At 44.3% G+C, this 19,055-nt stretch overlaps 1 protein-coding gene across 1 annotated transcript in view; it reads left to right on the forward strand.

Annotated features, from left to right (window-relative positions):
• The window catches only part of LOC146808492 (extracellular calcium-sensing receptor-like), a 176,628-nt gene that overhangs the window by 102,430 nt on the left and 55,143 nt on the right, over window positions 1-19,055 (forward strand). Inside the window, exons 3-4 of the mRNA XM_085623961.1 lie at window positions 370-1,212; window positions 3,853-4,080. Of these exons, the coding sequence (XP_085480087.1) occupies window positions 370-1,212; window positions 3,853-4,080 (1,071 nt within the window). The remainder of the gene's footprint in view (window positions 1-369; window positions 1,213-3,852; window positions 4,081-19,055) is intronic.

Below are 19,055 nucleotides of genomic sequence, written 5' to 3' on the forward strand. Positions count from 1 at the left end.
ATTGCAACACATTTTGGGGGGATTCCCCTACCTGTTCCCTTCCTGGTAAGGACCTACACCTCCATTCATTACAAGCAAATCTTTAACATCACCAGGGTGGGCTTGTCCCTGTCGGAGCTTTGGGTATTCACCGATTTAGCTCCCTGCACTGGTGGATGTTCAAGCATGAGCACATCCATTCAAGAGCATTAATCCACACTTTGTGAATGACTGGTGTGAATTTGTATATGTAAGTTATAGTATTTTACTCCTAAGTAGCAGTTGTATGTGCACATGCACCTGTGAACTATGGTAAGAGACAAGAGATGTTTGTGGTGATACATTTACTCCACTTCAATTGTCGTCTTTGATATTTTCTGTCCCAAACAGATCAGCCAGGGATCGGTGCTGTCCACGCTCAGCGACAAGATCCAGTTCCCATCGTTCCTGCGGACGGTGCCAGCCTCTACCTTCCAGAACGTGGTCCTGGGTCAGCTAGCTAGGCACTTCCGTTGGACTTGGGTGGGGATGGTGGTGGCCAATGATGAGTTGGGATTACAGGGAGGACAGGGTATAAAGAGAGGCATCGAAGATGTAGGCGGCTGCGTGGCCTTCATGGAGCACGTCAACCTTCGGTTCTCCAAGGAGGAGGTCCTCCATCTGGCTGAAATGATCCAGAGGCACACAGTGAAGGTGGTCATTTTTCACAGCCCATCAGTGCATCTCAAGGCACTGCTACAAACCCTTTACACACTGAACGTCAGCAGAAAGGTCTGGGTCTTCTCTGCCTCCTTTGAAATAACTCCAGGATTACTGGGCAGCCACGCCTGGAGAATACTCAACGGAGCTCTGGGAATTGTACCTCACTCGGATCTCATGCTGGACTTTGCAGAGTTCTTGCGCAATTTGCAGCCATCAAGGTATCCTAAAGATATATTTATAAAACTGCTGTGGGAGAAAGCCTTTCAGTGTCATTTTCTCCTTGCCAATGGGACGGAAGAGGTGTCTGTGGATGGACAAGAAGGCAGAGGGCTGTCTTGTTCAGGAGCAGAGACACTGCATGAACAGGCCATGACTTTATTTGAACTGAATGACCTGAGCTACACTTACCAAGGTTACACTGCAGTGTACGCCTTCGCTCACGCCTTGAACAGTCTAAAAACCTGCACTCCAGGTCAAGGACCCTTTGTAAATGACTCTTGTGCTGATATCAAGGACATCCGGCCGTGGCAGGTAAGTGGACCCTTGCTTATTCTGGAGCATCAGAGTAGAACATGGTGATATGCCCCCTAGGAACCAGATTACATACACCTCATGGTGATGTGCCCCCTAGGGACCAGATTACATACACCACATGATGATGTGCCCTTTTGGGACCAGATCTCATACACCACATGGTGATATGCCCTCTAGGGACCAGATCACATACACCACATGGTGATGTGCCCCCTAGGGACTAGATCACATACACCACATGATGATGGGCCCCCTAGGGAACAGATCACATACACCACATGATGATGTGCCCCCTCGGGACCAGATCACATACACCACATGGTGATGTGCCCCCTAGGGACCAGATCATATACACCACGTGATGATGTGCCCTTTTGGGACCAGATTACATACACCACATGGTGTTATGCCCCTATGGACCAGATTACATACACCACATGGTGATGTGCCCCCTAGGGACCAGATCACATACACCACATGATGATGTGCCCTTTTGGGACCAGATTACATACACCACATGGTGATATGCCCCCTAGGGACCAGATTACATACACCACATGATGATGTGCCCCTAGGGACCATATCACATGCACCACAAAGTGATATGCCCCTTAGGGACCAGATCACAAATACCACATGGTGATGTGCTTCCTAGAGAGCAGATCACATTCACCTTTTGGTGATGTGCACCCTAGAGAGCAGATCACATTCACCACATGGTGATGTGCCCCCTAGGGAGCAGATCACATTCACCATATGGTGATGTGCCCCTTTGGGACCAGATTACATACACCACATGGGATAGTATTGTTCATTTTGTGGCTCTCAGGGTTATGTTGCTATATTTCTTTTGTCAATAGTATTATTTTGAGAAAGTAAAAACTGATGTTCATTCAGTCTGACTTGACAATGCAGATGTTGTCAGAACTTATATGTAAACGAAAAAGAGCTTTCAAGAGCTCCACAGGCGGGACGGTGGCCCTACACAGATGTTAGCTCATCTGAGTACAGCTTTTGATTTGAAAAAACTGTGTGCTTCCACAGAAAGAGGGCTTCCCCTACAAACAGCTGTGATCATGTGCTTATCAGGGTGCTTGAGCAAGGCTCTTAAGCAAGCAACGCTATTTCCCTTGACCCTTTGGTCAGGCATGTCACTGTGATGGATGGAGCGTGGTCTTTAAGGTTCATGAAATTAACTGTATTTTATCCCCTGTCCTCTGATGTGTCGTGAACTCTGTAATGTAATGCTGCTATATTTATGAAATGTTTTTATCATCTGTACATTTACGGCCATAATTGGCCGAAAACCGTTTTGTGACTGACTCAAAATAACTATCATGTCCAAGTGGTGTATTATTATTGCGCGGGAATCCAGGCAGTGATTCTCCCAGACTATATTCTGAGGAAAAGCAACCATCAGGTGCAATAGGCTTAATCGCAGGTCATGTTAAATAAAAGCTGAGGTTTCTGTTTGGAAACCAGGTGAGGTAAGGCTCACGCCCATGTGTCAGACTGGAATGTAAGAGCGGCTTACAAGCAGATTATCAAGGGCCGTCTGGTGGGCTCTGCCTTGTCTGCACCGAAGAGCCTCCTTTACCCAGTAGATAGCCCCGGAGTCAATACCCGCAGGATTTGTGGCGTAATCCTGCAGAGACAGCTCTAGGAATTCTTTCATTATATTTCTGATCCTTGGTATGGTGAGAGCATTGTCCAGAGAAAGACAATCCTTCAGTGCATCTTTTGAGAGTTGGGTGTCAGGGTTCCCCCAAATCCTCGTGCATTAGAGTAGCAGCGCCAGCTTAATTTTGTCACCTACAGGTGTTAATACCAGCTCTGATAGGCACATAAAAGCAGGGCATGATTGGGGAGCTGCCAGCAGCCTATGAACAAACGGATTTTCTACCTGCTGAATTGACCCGGGCCTTTATAGCCCCAGAACCCTGCACCATACATAGGTCGCCACACAGGCACATTTACTCCAATTAATCTCTAGCAGTTCTTTGACCTGTTTGTGACCCAAATTTCAGCAGTCCTGGATTGAAGTAGGCTCTGCCAGGCTAGGGTTTGATCAAAAGAGAGGCCCAGATAATTGAAACAATTTACTCTGGATTTCTGTTCCCCCCAAAATAAAACCCTATTTTTTTTTTCTAGGGCCTAATCTCATTATACATGATTTTTGTAAGTTTGTTTTAGGATTGAGATCCCCATAAAATTATAACATCCATCTAAGAGAAGCGGGAGACCAATAGTGGTCCTTGCCATTAATACAGCGCTGTCTGCACACAGCAGCACCGGCAGGGCTCTTGTCTTAATTCTAGGGAGATCCTTCCCTATCCTTGTTAGGCATTGTTCAAAATCCTTGATGTAGATGAGAAACAGGAGAGAGGCCTAAACACACCCAAGTCTCACCCCTAGGTGTGACCTAATGTTTCCTTTAAGTCCCGGATGTTTACCAAATCTAACTGAAATTTGTTGCCCAATGCATTCTTTGTAGGAGCATCCACCTTGGGAAGGAAACACGTATGTGGAACTGAGGATTTCCGGTGCGGAGTCTGTGTCCTTTCTGCTTATATTCTATGGATTCATAAGATGGTTTAGATGTCAGGTCCTGGGTCTAATCATATTTTCTCTTTCCAGATCCTTCACTACCTGAAAAACCTTCGCTTTAAGACTCGCACTGGAGAAGAAATATTCTTCGATGCAAATGGAGATGCCCCCGCCACCTACGACATCCTGAATGTGCAGATATCCCAGGACGAGGAATTTCGGGTAGTAAAAGTGGGCAGGGTAGACCCAACTGCAGCTGAAGGCAGAGACATCATTGTTGATGCTGGCGCAATCCTGTGGAGTAGTGGGCAGTCTCAGGTACGAGGAGGTTCAGTAAACTAAACAGAACAAAGGCAGCACTTGTTCATTACGGGCTTATTTTGTATGACCTGGAAAGATCCCCAAAGGACAGCACAGCGCCCTTTCATCAGTTGAAAGAACAAAGAGTTGCATCCTCTTAGGCTACTCAGTAAAAAGAAAGTGGTGAGTGGAATGCTTGACTGAATCTCTGCTACCTGTGCTTCCTTGCAAACACGGGAAGAATTGGGGACCGGGAGTAATGTTTGGAAAGTAGGAGGTCCAGTACCCTGACTCCCAAGAAATCAGTATTCAAACAAAGGGGTAACTGTTTATTTATGCCTAGCGCGATGGTAATGGGATGTAAGAAAGAGCGATGAATGTTGTGATGCGGCCATCTTAGCCTAGTAGTCAGGTGTACACAACGCATTGCAGGAGACAATGGTAGACGTTATGTGTATCTTTATTTTGAAAAGTGGTCAATGCTGCAAAAGCGGTAGGAGATGAGTGTTGCCCCTCAGAGTGCGGCACACGGACAAAAGGCAATGAAATAAAATAAAATAATTAGAGTTCGTACTGACGGTATATTCAGAATTGATAATGAACTATTAAAATAAGTTTAAAAAAATTGGAATTTTTTTTTACTAGTCGTCAGGAGAACATCGCATGAACAGAGGCTGGTAAAAGTGAGTGGGGATCATGTTCACGCATATGCGATCAGGTATACTGGGATTTAAAAAGGTGAATCTCAAATCAAGGTTAGAAAAAGAAGGTTAAAAAACTAACTCTATCCATGGGATTTTGTCATTAAGCCCTACTGTATCGCATTTAAGTTTGTGGACCCAGCATTGTTCTTGCCTGAATAGGGTTTTAGTAGTCCAGTTTGGGTTGGAGTCAATGATTGTCAACCTTATGCTGTTAGCTGGGTGTTTATGCTAAAAAAAAAGGGTTCAGTAGTCTAGTGTTAATTTTGCCATGCCTGATCATACTTTTGTGTTCACCAATCCTTTCACTGGTCTTGTTGTCATGCCAATGTACCTCTTATTACAGGGGCAAAGGATGGTGTAAACACAATTACTCGTGTTGCAGTTGGTGTGTCTCATTTGGCGCCAAGGAGTACCAAGGCCCAAATCAATTTGTTTAGAAATAGTAGTCTCGTTACATGCGGTGCAAGAGCCACAGGGATAGTGGCCCACTACTGGTGGTAAGGTCCACAGTGTAGGTTGACGAACGAGTGGAGTTTTAGGTCTAGTGTGGACAAGATAATCCCTCAAATTCTGAGTGCGTCTGAATGCAAATAATGGTGGTGGTCCTAGTTGGAAAGAACCAGTTTTGAGAATATCCCAATGCTTTTTGATGACTTTCTGTACAATATTAGAACTGGGAGTGAATGTTGTAACACATGTAATGATATCGGACTTGGATCTTTGTTTTGTCTCGAGGAGGGCTGCTCTAGAATTGTTACGTACCCTCTTCTGGGCTAGATTAACCATTCTCTTAGGGTAGTGGCGTGCCTCTAAATTGTGTGTTAGGATAGTGGATTGTTTCTCAAACTCAATGGTAGTGTCACAGTTTCTCCGAAGACGGAGAAATTGGCCCACCGGAAGATTATTCCTGAGTGCTCTGGGGTGATGACTATCATAGACAAGAAGGCTGTTTCTGTCGGTTGGTTTCCTATAGTTCGTGGTGTGTAGGGAACCATTAGTCAGTGTAATGAGAAGGTCGAGAAAAGGTACCTTGTGCCTAGATCTGGTGTTGGTGAATTTGAGGAAGGGGTCTAGTGGGTTGACCCAGTTGCAGAATGTAATGCAGAGTTCATCTTCCCCTTTCCAGAATAGAATAATGTCATCAATATAACGACGCCACAATAAAATATTGTGGCGATATGGGTTGGTCTCATTTTGGATGTACTGTTTTTCAAAGTGGGCCATGTACAAACAGGCCAGATTAGGAGCAAATGTACTTCCCATGCTGGTACCTTGTATTTGGTGAAACAGTTGGGACTTGAAGGCGAAGAAATTTTCTTTCAGCGCTAGGGAAGCGCAATCACAGATAAAGGTGACCGGTGTTTCATAAGGCCAAGGGTCGATGTTACGTAGAGTGCTTTCAAGAACCTCAAGAGTGGCATCCTGTGGAATATTCGTGTACAGAGCTTCCACATCCATTGTTACAATGCGATCAATGTTACCGGGTTCTGGAAGATGTTCAATAAGGTTCAGGACTTCAGTGGTGTCTCTAAGGTAGGAGGGGGTTTTGCTTACCACCGGTCGTAAGTAGAAGTCGCAAAATTTGCTGAGTGGTTCAAGGACCAAGTGTATTCCTGAGACAATCGGGCGACCCGGAGGAGGGTCGGTCCCTTTGTGGATCTTAGGTAAGGTATAAAAGTATGGTATACGTGGTTCTTCATTGATGAGGAAATCTGCTTCCTGTCGTGAGATCTAGCCTTCCACGGAAGCTTCGTTGACCATTCTCTTGATCAGAGTGAGCAGACGTTTAGTTGGATCTACTGAGATAGATTCATAGTATGTTATATCTGATAACTGGTGGTTGCATTCATTGTCGTAGGTGCCTATGTCCTGAAGGACAATGGCACCGCCTTTATCTGCTGGTTGGATGATGATAGTAGAGTCTTCGGTAATGGTTTTCAAAGTGAGTCTTTCTACTTTGGAGAGGTTGTTGTAAGGTTGTTGGTAGTTCATAGATGTCAATTCTTTTAAGACAGCTTCTTCATATGTAAGAATCTCATGAGGAGTCATTGCTGCTGTGGGGGTAAACTTGGATGGTTTCTTAAGGCCAGTTTCAGTAGGGGTGGTTTCTGGTTTATCTTGGAAAAAAGCCTTAAGTCTAACTTTGCGACAAAATTGATGTAGCTCTTGATGTAATCTGAAAGAGTCTTCTGTTGGTGTAGGGACAAATCCTAGGCCTTTTTCCAGTAATTTGGTTTTGTCTGGGGTGAATTGTCTAGACGATAGATTGACCACTAGGGTATCTTTCCTTTCGTTTGACTCCGTGTCGTCATCGGTTCTGGGTCCTGCCATTGGACCGTCTTGTTGCCTCCTCTTCTTCTGCCTCTTCCTTTGCCCCTCCCTCTGTAGTGAAAATGGGGGTTCAGGAATTGGTGGAACTGAGGAGGTTGGAAGTGGTGTGTAGGCGGCATATTCCACATAGGCGGGGGTCCTAAGCATTGACCCTGATAGATAGGTGGTGGGAACGGTTGCTGGGGGAAGTTCTGAAATATTGGAGGACGTTGTTGGTTCTGTGACCCTCTAACGTTTGGGGTATTCCTTCTTCCTTCATAACTGGTGTCACTACCAAACGATCCTGATCTGCTTGATGGATTGCTACTACCTTCTTCAGAGGTCGTGTCACAGTTCACAAAGACGTGATCTTCTTTGGTATAGGGATACATTTTTTCTTTATTGAAACGTTTCATGTCTTTCTGAAGTTTTGTGATTTTTTGTTTCGTGAGGAAATCTTTATGCTCGTTCATTTCCTCATTAATTTCAGCTAATCTTGATTTGAATGCAGTGATTGATATCCCAGTCTTGAGACCATTCTCAGCTATTGTTATTTGTACGAGAAGTTCATCGGAGAGACGCTTAGCCGTGTTAATAATTAACACAAGCCAGTCTTGTGTGCATTTCCATGCAATTTCTGACCATTCGTTACGAAAGGTAAGATCTTCTAAGAAGATTCTAGGTGAAAGAGTGACTAGAAGGCCATTAGGTGCTATGTTGGCCCTGAGATACTCAGTCATGATTAGGCCATGCAACGCTGTTTTGATCTGTAGTTTTCTTAATGACTGTAAGGATTTCCAGTCATCAGCTTTGCTCCCAGTGGCCGTGCTACCATCTTCGGTAAGAAGTGAAGGGGCATGAAGAATCTCTGCCACTGTGTCATCATCGAAACTCAGGCCAGGGCTGTCCATATTGAGATGTGCTCATTTATCAGGGTTGATTAAGAAGCAGAGAACAGTGAGAATGTGCGGATAAGCCATGTAAAACTGTTCAAAAGAACAGATAAAAAAGGGGGAAAGGATACAAATTTGGTCCCACGGCTGACTGCCATTCTAATAATGCAAACACGGGAAGAATTGGGGACCGGGAGTAATGTTTGGAAAGTAGGAGATCCAGTACCCTGGCTCCCAAGAAATCAGTATTCAAACAAAGGGTAACTGTTCCTCTAAAAAGAAGTATCAAAAACAGGTAGATGAAAGTGACACTCACATAAGAGTGATTAGTGTGAGTGGTGGAGGAATTGCTCCTATAATTTATAGTGCCCTCACACACCCTTGCGGGTGTCATGCTTCATCATAGGGCGATACTCCTCGTGGGGGTGGCGCTGCAGTCCCTCACGGGCCCCGCAAGAGGGCTCTTTCACGGAGATCTTTTTAAGGAGTCGCCGCAGTTGTGCGTGGGTGTGTGAGGGCTTTGTGAAAGGGAGGAGTGTGTTAAAATTACTAGATGGAACCATGAACCGAAGTTTTTATTCACGGGTCCAATCTGTAAATTAAAATGGGGTGGATCCTGGAGTACCTCTTCGGAAAAGAATCTTGAGGGCAGGGGTGTAACTAGCTGCTGCTCACAGGATGAATGTGATAGTATTGAGATTACGTAATGGGGTCAACATGTTTCGCGCACTCTGGTGGTCCATAAGGGATCCATTTGCGCTCCGTCAGGACCAGTGAAAAAGTTGAATCACAATACCTTATGATTAAAGGACGACGCATCCATGCGCTGAAGTTACTTTAGTTTAAAGGACCTAAATCCAACCTGGAAAAGATAAAAAAGAGAGAGCGAAAAAACAAACAATAATAGTCACTCTGTTAGTTAGATTAATATTGATCGTGGCCATGTCCTGTGTGGTGATGTGTGAACACAAAGTCACAACACATGCACTGCTCAATAGTGACCAAAGAGAAGATTCTCATGCTGGTGTACTCATCAATAACAAATTTTTATACAGGTAAGAGGAGTAGTCAGACAAATAGTGTAGAACGGCTAATAAAGTGCACAAACCAGAGCCAGGATCATAAATATTGATAGCATATGGACAGGGACAGTTGTCTTACTAAGAGAGTAGGCTCTGTGTTGGTGGGAAGTGCTAATGGGAACGGACACGCGGGTGCCTGATTCAAAAAGTAAGAAATGGCAGGTACCAGTCCGGGCTGAGAAGTTGATGGTGAAAAGGAAACTAAAATACGGGTGGACTAAAGAGAAATAACCGGAAGTGCAAAGAACTGCATGAACTCACGGCGCTAACAATAACAAAAACCATAAGACAAAAACAGAAAACAACAGAAATAAGAGCCTACCCCTCCAGTAGAAGTGCGGGCTCCTTCGGCACCGTCCGGATAGTCGGGCTGAGAGACTACAAAATGTGCAAAACAATAATAATAGAATACGGAGCAAAGAGGCACTGTGACAATGGTGACTACATGGTCAGAGCTAGTAAGCAAAAGAGGAGCTTGGCACATAGTGCTTCCTTCCCATTCATGTTTTTTGCTCACTCTGGGACCAAGCATGTTCAAATCAGTTTCGATATCGCTCAAAATGGCACGGTTCAGTCTGAACATTAGGCTATGTTCACCCTAGAAGGGAACAAACATTACACAAGCTTCAGCTCTGTTAGGGCCTCATTGGGGAGGTGAAGCTTGAGGTCTATGTCAAGTGACTACAAGGTAGATTGTGTTCCCTACGTTGGATGTAGGGGGTGAGGGTTAGAGAAAGGGAAGTGGAGTGGAGGTGTCTGGTGGGCTGATGGAAGTTCAGGTGGTGGTTCAAGAAGATGGATCCGCAGTTGTGTAGCTCCTTAAATGCGTGGGTCACAAGTTTGACTGGAATCTTTTCTGTACAGGGAGTCAGTGGAGTTTCCTGAGGTAGGCAGTGATGTGGGTTCCTCTAGGGAGATAAAGAGCGATGCTGGATTTGGCATTCTGTATGGTCTGTGGTTTTTGGAAGAGGTGAGCTGTGATCCCTGCAATGAGAGCATTGCCATAGTCCAGTTGGCTGGAGATGAGGGCGTGGGTGATGGTGCGTCTCAAGTGTTGGGATGGACATATGAATATAATACGAAGCATGTGTAGGATGAAGAAGTAGAAGAAGGAGACAGAGTTGACCTGAGTCATCATGTTTAACTTGTTGTCCAGAATGCTGCTTAGGTTCCTAGCATCATCAGTGGGGGTAGGAGTAGGTCCAAGTTCTGAGGGCCACCAGGATGCATTCAATGGGGAGCTTTTGTTTCTGAAAATCAGTACCTCTGTCTTGTCTGAGTTGAGCTTCAGGCAGTTGTCTTACATCCAGTTGGCAATGTATGTCATGCAGTTATGGAATCTTGTCTTGGTGTTGGGCGTGTCTTTAAAGAATAAGAGGGTGAATTGTGTGTCGTCGGAGTAGGGAAAGAGGATGAGTTTCTGAGTTTTGGCAATGCTGGCCAGAGGTGTCATATGAGAGTTGAAGAGGGTGGGGCTGAGTGAGGAACCTTGGGGTACTCCATAGATGATTTCCTTGGGTTTGGAGGTGAATGGGAAAGGCACACCTTTTGCATTCTCCAAGTGAGGAAATATGTGATTTTTCGGAGAGTGGCTCCTTGGATGCCTATGTTGTGTAGCTTTGTGAGAAATGTGTGGGGGGAGACCATATTGAAGGCTGCCAAGAGTTCTAGGAGGATCAGACCCTCAGTCTCTCCTCAGGCAAGTAGGGTTTGGCTGTCAGCGGTAGCCGTAATGATGGCTGTCTCGGTGCTGTGGTTGGTGCGGAATCTGGGTTATGAGGATTCGAGTAAGGGGTTCCGTTCCAGATGTGAGGAGAGTTGTTGATTAAAGACGCTTTCTAATACTTTGGCCGGGAATGGGAGAAGGGAGATTGCTCAAAAGTTGTTGAGTTTGCTTAGGTCTGCTGATGGTTTCTTTAGTTGCCGCTGACTTCTGCATGTTTCCAGTGTTGTAAACTTTCCATAAATCAGTCCGAACTACGCGTTTGCGGACGACATAAACTTAGAAGGGTGCCAGACTGATTCCATGGACACCTGCTGGATATGTTGTGCCTTGGACCAGCTAGCTCACAGGGCCACCATTAGCCCCTATATAACTGTACAGGGAGCGTGCAGTTCTGGCAATTATGAACTTGACACCCCTGTTCCCTCAGGAATTGTGGTGACAGATCAAGGACGTTTGGCTCAGTTGCTCATGCTCTCTTTTGTTCATAAAATACACAAAGAATACAAAGTCAAAGTCAAATTAGCTTTATTCGACGATTGTCATAAAAGCATACAAAAATTAAATGTAAATACAAAAACGAAAAAAGAAACAAGGTTAAAAGAGTATTTAAAAAAATAAATAGTATTACAACATAATTCATAATTCAAGGTTTTTCAAAAAATCTGCCCGGCCAACATTTTGCTCCTAATCACCCAGGCCCTTCCAAGGAATTTAGCAACAGATATATAGATACATGGGATTTCTGAAGAACGCAGGGCCCGATTCACAGAACTAACTTAAGACAAAATCCTAAACTTACTACTTTTGGTATTCACAGAATGTAGGATTTTGTCTTAAGTTTGTCTTAAGTCTGTCTTAAGTCTGTCTTAAGTCTGTCTTAAGTCTGTCATAAGTTTGTCTTAAGTCTGTCTTAAGACTGTCTTAAGTCTGTCTTAAGACTGTCTTAAATCTGTCTTAAGTTTGTCTTAAGACAAACTTAAGACAAAATCCTACATTCTGTGAATACCAAAAGTAGTAAGTTTAGGATTTTGTCTTAAGTTAGTTCTGTGAAACGGCCCCGCAAAATTCTAAGTGCCACCTTGGCATTCCTAGTGCCAAACAATCGACACATTGGTTTTATCCAGGTCCGTCGCGGAATTATGTATGATGGGCATTGAAACAAAAGATGGTTAATTGATTCAATATATGCCATACAACCCGGACAATTAAGCATGTTATTCGAGGACCATCTGGATGTAAATTCTCTGACTGGAAGACTACCAAATCTAAATTGGAAATAAAGCTTCCTATCCAGAGAATTAGTAATATCATCCTAGAAAGTTGCCAGGGAAATTGTTTCCTTAAAATCAAGAAATACACCTGTTAATGAAAGCAGGGCTGTGGTTCTGTAAACTCGAGCAGCCACCATTTCCCAATATAAGGCCTTCAGTACTTGTTTTGACGGAAACCTGGCATTTACTGGGTCCTCCCACAGATCTTTTAAACCCAATTCGTTAAGCGTCCCATATATCCTATGGAGCCACTTAACTTTGTGGAAGGTATCAGTCTTGATAATGTCCATGAGGCCAAGAGCAAAGAGCCCCAGTTCCGGGGTAACCCATAGTCGCCGCCAGTATAAAACTGGTCGAAATGAGGCAATTAGTGCTATTGGTCTCATTCCTAGATCATAAAACAAAGGGCACAAAGGAGTACTCTGTGGTAATCTTGTAAGATTACGTAAAAATCTATTTTCTGAGGTAGACATTTTGTGTAAATTCTCAAATCCCCAAATCTCAACTCCATAGAGCGCTGATCCAACCACTTTTCCATCATACAAACGGACTGCCGGGTCGATTGGTTTTGTCAGGGATTTAATATGTTCTTTACTCAGCGCTCCAGAGAGTTGAGAATGTTTAAGGGTTGCCAGATCCACCTGCTTCTTCCACCCCAAATCATGTTGAATACAAATTCCTAAATAGATAAAATCTTGGACCTGATCAAGTGGCAGATTATTCATAAATATTTTACCCTTGAAAGATTTGGACTGATTAAAAGTCATAAATTTTGATTTTAAAACATTTATTTCTAGCCCACGAGCTAAGCAAAAATCCTCAAAATACCTAAAGATTTCTGAAGACCGCTCGGGGTTTTAGCTATAATCAGGCAATCGTCGGCAAACATGAAAATAGGGATTTTAGCACCTGCCAATATAGGGGCATCAACGCTAGCATCAATTAAAAGTTTAGCCACGTCATTGATGTACATAGAAAATAAAGTTGGCGCAAGGACACAGCCTTGTCTAGCCCCCTTCTGTATACGAAACTGGGTGGTCACTTGTCCTACACTGCCCCATCTAATCTGTGCGAAGTTATCCACGTGAAGTCTGATGATCAGTGAGAGTAATAGCGGTGGCAAGCCCATTTTGTCAAGGACAGCCCATAAAGATGCCGAGGGACAAGATCGAATGCTGCCCTTAAATCAATAAAGACAGCATATAGGCTGCCTCCTCCTAAAAGTACAGTCTTCCAATGGAGCATGGCAAAATGCAGCACCTGGTCGATGGTGCTTATTCGAGCTCTGAATCCTGCTTGCAAATGGGAAAGAATTGAATGTTCAGAGGCCCAATCCAACACTTTATTCAGAATCATTCTACCCAGAATTTTTTGTGTAGTATCAATCAAGCTAATTGGTCGATAATTACCGGGAAGGGACTTATCCCCTTTCTTAAACACCAGAATAATTTCAGCACCTTTCCAGGAGGTGGGTATCGGGGCACCTCTAGCAATCAAGTTAGCTAGCACTAATATGTACTTTCCCCAGGATTCACTATTACTCAAGAAGATATCGGCTGGGACACCATCCATACCCGGCGCCCTGTCCGGAACTACAAGCTTAAGAGTATTTTCGACATCGCCCAAGGTAAAAGCTTCATCCTTATAAAAGACAATTTGAAACTCAGGGATAGTGCTCAGACTCCCTCTTGTAGCATATAGGGACTCAAAATGCTCAACCCATGCTTCTAGAGATACCCAGTTTTGGGGTTTGTCCGGATTTCCTCCACTCCCCCACTTTAGAACTGCCCAAAAGTGTCTAGAGTCCTGTTGGGCACCAGCTTTCCTGAGTTCCTGCCATCTTTGGTCATCCCATGCTCGTTTGGAGTTAGATATTACTTTCTTGTAGTCACATCTTGCAGAGCGAACACTGGAGCTTTTGCCACTTTTAAGGGCGATACCCAGGTTCAAGCGGGCTTCTCTACACTCTGCAGTATACCATCGTGGGGAAGAATCATACTTATTTTTATTATGTTTACATGGCCTCACAAAGATATCTCTAAGTTTTAGGAAGAAAGATTCGTGGATCATTATCCCAGTCATACGGGATAATTACAAGGCACTCTTATTAGACTCTACCCCAAGTTCCTGGATAGCAAAATTTAGGCTACTTAAAATAAAATTAAGATTTACTTGACTTTGAACTACTTTTGCCCACCTAACATGGCGCATATCATTCGCAATAGCTATATCTTGTTGGATCTGAACAGGCAGGTCGTGGCAGGCAATGGAGTTCACCCAAAACAAGAGTGACAAAGAAAGAGGATTATGGTCACTCTCCAGTCTATCGATGATCACCATACCTCTCAAGTCTTCCCATAAGTCAAGGGATAGCAAAATATAATCAATTCTGCTGGCACGTAAACCACTCTTGAAAGTATTAGACCCTAGTTTATCTTGCTCAGATCTGCCATTAGTTGCTCGGAGTCCCTTATTCAAACAAAGGGCATTGATCTGGATTGCCACTTCAGACCAACGTTTGACAGGATCAAGGTCTAGTTTTGGGATACCCCATAACTGGTCCTCTTCATCCGAAACACTCCAAACGACGCCAAGTAGAGGTTCAAAGGTAGTGTTAAAATTACCTCCAATAATGACGTGGGAATGCTGAGAATAGAGAAGCATAAGTTCCTCAAGGGAAGCTATGGTATCAGACTTCTTGCCACTAGTGCTTCTAGCATAAACATTATAAATGTCTAATGATTTCCCATTTCTAAACTTAACATTAAGGAGCTGGATGTCTGGATGTAGAGTAGAGAACTCCTTGACAGTGGCGCCAAGGGCCTGCTTTATCCAGACAGTGAGACCACCTGAAGGTCGTCCTTTTTTACCCTTTTCTGCTAAGACATTAAAATTCAAAAACCCAGGAAAATGCTGGGCCTCTAGGAGCCAGGTCTCCTGAAATAAACATATGTCAAATGAGTTGATAAACAATGCCCAATCAGGCTCCATAGGTTTTGATTTTAGACCTGCAATATTCCAGGATAAAAGCGTCCCAAACTCTTGATAAGTTACAGTACCTTTCTGCTGGACCTCCAAAATGCTATTCAATTGGGGTGTCCTCTTCAGTTGCATAGGAAAACTGTGAATTTCGGTACTACCAATGGTTCCTAGTTCAAAATCAATATTTGAAATATTGCCAGTTATCAAAGGGCGAACGATAGAATCATCAACAGCACTTTTAATGGGCAGTCAGTCAACACGTTCTAAATGCGAGTCTCCCATAAGCTGGCTAAAAGGAGCATCTGCCCGTGGTAACCGACAGGGAGTGGGCCTCATTTGTATTGCAGAGTAATCCGGAGAACAACTTCTGAACTCGAGATTGATCAAATTCTCTGCAATACTAGAATCAGTGAAGCCAACCTCAATATGGTCCACCTCACATCCACCCTGTGAAATCCTTCTTACTCCAGCAATATCAGCTCTAATCACCGAACGACAGCCCCTCACATGTCTAATCCAGTGAATTACTTTGTTAATCAAAGATTCACTGGTTTCATAAGCACACCCAGAAGACAACCTAGGGACATTCACCATGTATATTTTATGTGGATGGGGCATGAATGAATTTGGTTCATATGTTAGCTCACCGCTGTTAATACTACCCCTAGTATAAGTTCCAGCTCTCTCATTAACAGCAGTTAAACCTCCATAAGGCTTCTTAGCCTGCTGGTTACCTACAAGTGTTCTGGTAACTTGACCCAGATTTCTTGGGGTGCAATTAGTGGGTTGATCAACCCTCGACAATTCAGGCAGTCTAGACTGTTTCCTCTGTAAGTTTCGCTCTTGAAAAGAATTATTCCCACTACTAGTAGGGAACTCACTATGCCTGGCTGCCACAAGTGGTAGAACATTGTTCAAATCACCACCAAGCAAAGGAGCCTCGTTAGCAGGATGCGTACCAGAGCCCGAGTGGTTTTCTTCAAGCTTCTTAACAGTAACAGTTAAGATATCAATTTTGCTCTGCATAGACTCTAACAGGGAACAAAGATTATTCACCACCACCAATAGAGATTTCACATCACTAGCACTTGTTTCTATAGTAGAGATACCTTTGATAGAATTAGAAATACAACTATCCTCTGGTAGAAGCGAGTCCAGAATTAAGGTTGGGGGAAATGGGAGGGGAGATGCAGGATTGCAAATGTCCGAGTCAATTTCTCCCAAAATAGAAAACCTGTTGGTACAGACAATATTAATCATTTCATTAGTCACAGATGGGATCACCTCTGGGGGAAAAGAGACAGGCTCCACATCAGGCACAGTAACTGGAACCCTACAAGGAGATTCATTATCGGCCACCCCTGCGCTCTGAGCATCTCACTTTTTTTTGTGAGAAACATGTCCGGAACAACAACGGAACCTCTTATAGGCTCTATTCTCCCACATGCAACAGGTATAGACGAGGTATTGAGCAGCTCCCCACATTCCACAATTATGTTGTCAATACGGTCCATTACACAGTTTCCACCAATATGTGAGCGTTTTTTCTTAGCTTTAGTCTTCCTCAGCTTGCTCTTAGCAGGTGATGTGATATTAAGCTCAGATTCGCCCTCCCATATTTTCCTCTTCCCCATGACTTAAATAATTCCCAACCACTAAGCACAGTACCTTGTTAGGTAGATATCAGGGGGATGGCCCGACCCGTCCCCAGTCGACCCCTGACGGCCACAGATGGCCCGCCCTTTACCCGGGCTTAGCCCGGCGACGCCCGCGCGCGGTCCCGCGACGCGGTTCTGCGATGCGGGGGCTCTCATCAGCTTTATTGCGCCTCCGGGCACGTGAAAGGCGTGTACGGCTTCCTCCCGCTGGGGCTGATGGGGAGTGTAGTTCTCTTCACGCTGCGGCCGCTCCGATGTTCAAGAATAGCAGCGGCAAGCAGGGGAGACTGGTGCAAGGAAAGGACCGCTGCAGGTATGGCAGGGAAGATGTTTTGAGCCACCAAACAGAGCCCCAAAGAATACAGAAAGGGATATTCTCAATATTTTTTTAACCATAGTGATTCTTGTATAGTATAGTATTCTTGTATATGTGCTGCAATGATTACTAGACAGAAGCAGACAACGATTATAATGAGTGTCAAAATTGTGAATAAAACAAAGAGGCCCGCCATCTTGTAGAGATAGCTTATATATGCATACATATACAGTATTATAACAATCTAACATACTCCTATGATGCAAACCCTAACCTACGTGTCTAGGGTGTGAATGTATGGTCTGCTAAGAAACCGGATGATCTAACCCCTTTACCTGGGTGGGTAAGAATGTAGGACCCCGTCTTGTTTACAAACTGGACACTCCTCCTGGAGATGACAGTCAAGTGCTTAGGCGAAAGCTTCAGCATGCACATACCCCTCACAGTCAGCAAAAGTGTCTCCTCTGATTGTATTCAGAAACAAAAGGTTATATATAGAAAAGGGCATCCTTGCCTCCGGCCGTGATTGTGATCAAGCTGCCTATTGTTTGTTTTCCACAGATATCTGCGTCACCATATGGACGTAATAAGAAACATATTTGTATCAAGAACTTGAAGACCTTGCACATAATGCCAAGACAGTATGATAGTGTTCTGACAAAGCTATTTTGTGTCCGCAAGGTTGGTGTTTCTTAGAAACTTACCCAAGCGTAGTAAATGCAAATGTGTGTCAAAAGTCGATGTGACAAAGGGAAGGCAACTTTAGGAAAGAACTATGTGCACATAAATTGGCATTATTTCCTACCAGGCCTAACTCTGACACATGACACCAGTCCCCGGGAAAGGTGGTCATGGCAATTGAGTTGTTGGACAAGGTGGTGAATACGTGGTTGATTCAGACATTGTCTAGGCAGAAAATGTGGTGCCGGCATGAGTCGTTTGAGGCCCCTGAATGGACCAAGTTTATGATAGAGGCAGTGTTCTGTGGGGCAAGCTGGCTCCATTCGGTTAGTCAGATGTCTATGGTAGTAGTGGGGTTGTGTTGCTTGAGGAAGTCGGTGGTCTTGGGCTGAGGTTTGAAATTTTTGTAGATGTTGGTGATCTTGCCATGAAAGAAGTTTGCCAGGTTTTCACAAAGTTCCTGTGATGGGACGATGTTGTTTGTTGCAGCTGAGAGGTTGGAGAATTCTTTGACAATGTTGAAGAGTTCTTTGCTGTTATCGAAGCATGATTTGATGCATGAAGCTAAGGCCTTTTTCTTCGATTCTCTCAACTGTAAGTGGTAGAGGTCGAAGGTTGTCTTCAAGGTGATCTTGCCGATCATGTTCACGCTGCCACACCACCTCGTTTCCAGTTGTTTTCAGTGTCGTTTACCAGTTCTGAGGTCTTCAGTGTACCAGCTAGACTGCTTGGTGGAGCTTCTGTGGGTGTTGTCACTGATGGGAGCTACTCTGTTGCACAGTTGCTGATCAAGTTGTTGAAGTTTCTGCCGATCTAATCTAGGTTGTTGGTGCAGATGGGGTGGAAGATGTTGAGGGCATTTATCCATGTGTCCTTTGAGTCTTCACTCCAGTTGCAGTGGGGGGCTTTGGATGGAGGTCCGTGAGTTGGTAATGTAGTAGTTGACGATGGAGGCATCAGTCTAGGTGAGTCACATCGTGTGGATGTACCTGATGCAGTCGCTAGAGGTGATGTTGGGGTCTAGCGTTTGGCCTGTGGTGTGCGTGGGCCCGTGGATGAGTTGGATGAGTCCGATTTTGTTCATACTGTTGAGGAGGTTAAGTACTGATGTCATTGTGGTCGTCAAGATGGAATTTGAGTTTGCCGAGGTAAATCTAGTTGTTGGAGTCTATGGCAATTGGGGGCGATGAAGTCAGAGATGAAGTTGCAGAAGGCTGGTTGTGGCCCTGGAGGATGGTAGGTGAGGGTGCCCCTGATGGGGATTTTGCTATCTGTTTGAAGCCGGATGTTGAAGTGTTCCATGATTAGTGGGATGTTGTCATTTATGGTGGTGCATTGGATGTATTCCTTGTGTACTATGGTGATCCCTC

This window comes from Triturus cristatus, chromosome 8 (genome assembly GCF_964204655.1).
Source record: "Triturus cristatus chromosome 8, aTriCri1.1, whole genome shotgun sequence".
In the NCBI taxonomy this organism is placed as follows: Eukaryota; Metazoa; Chordata; class Amphibia; order Caudata; family Salamandridae; genus Triturus; species Triturus cristatus.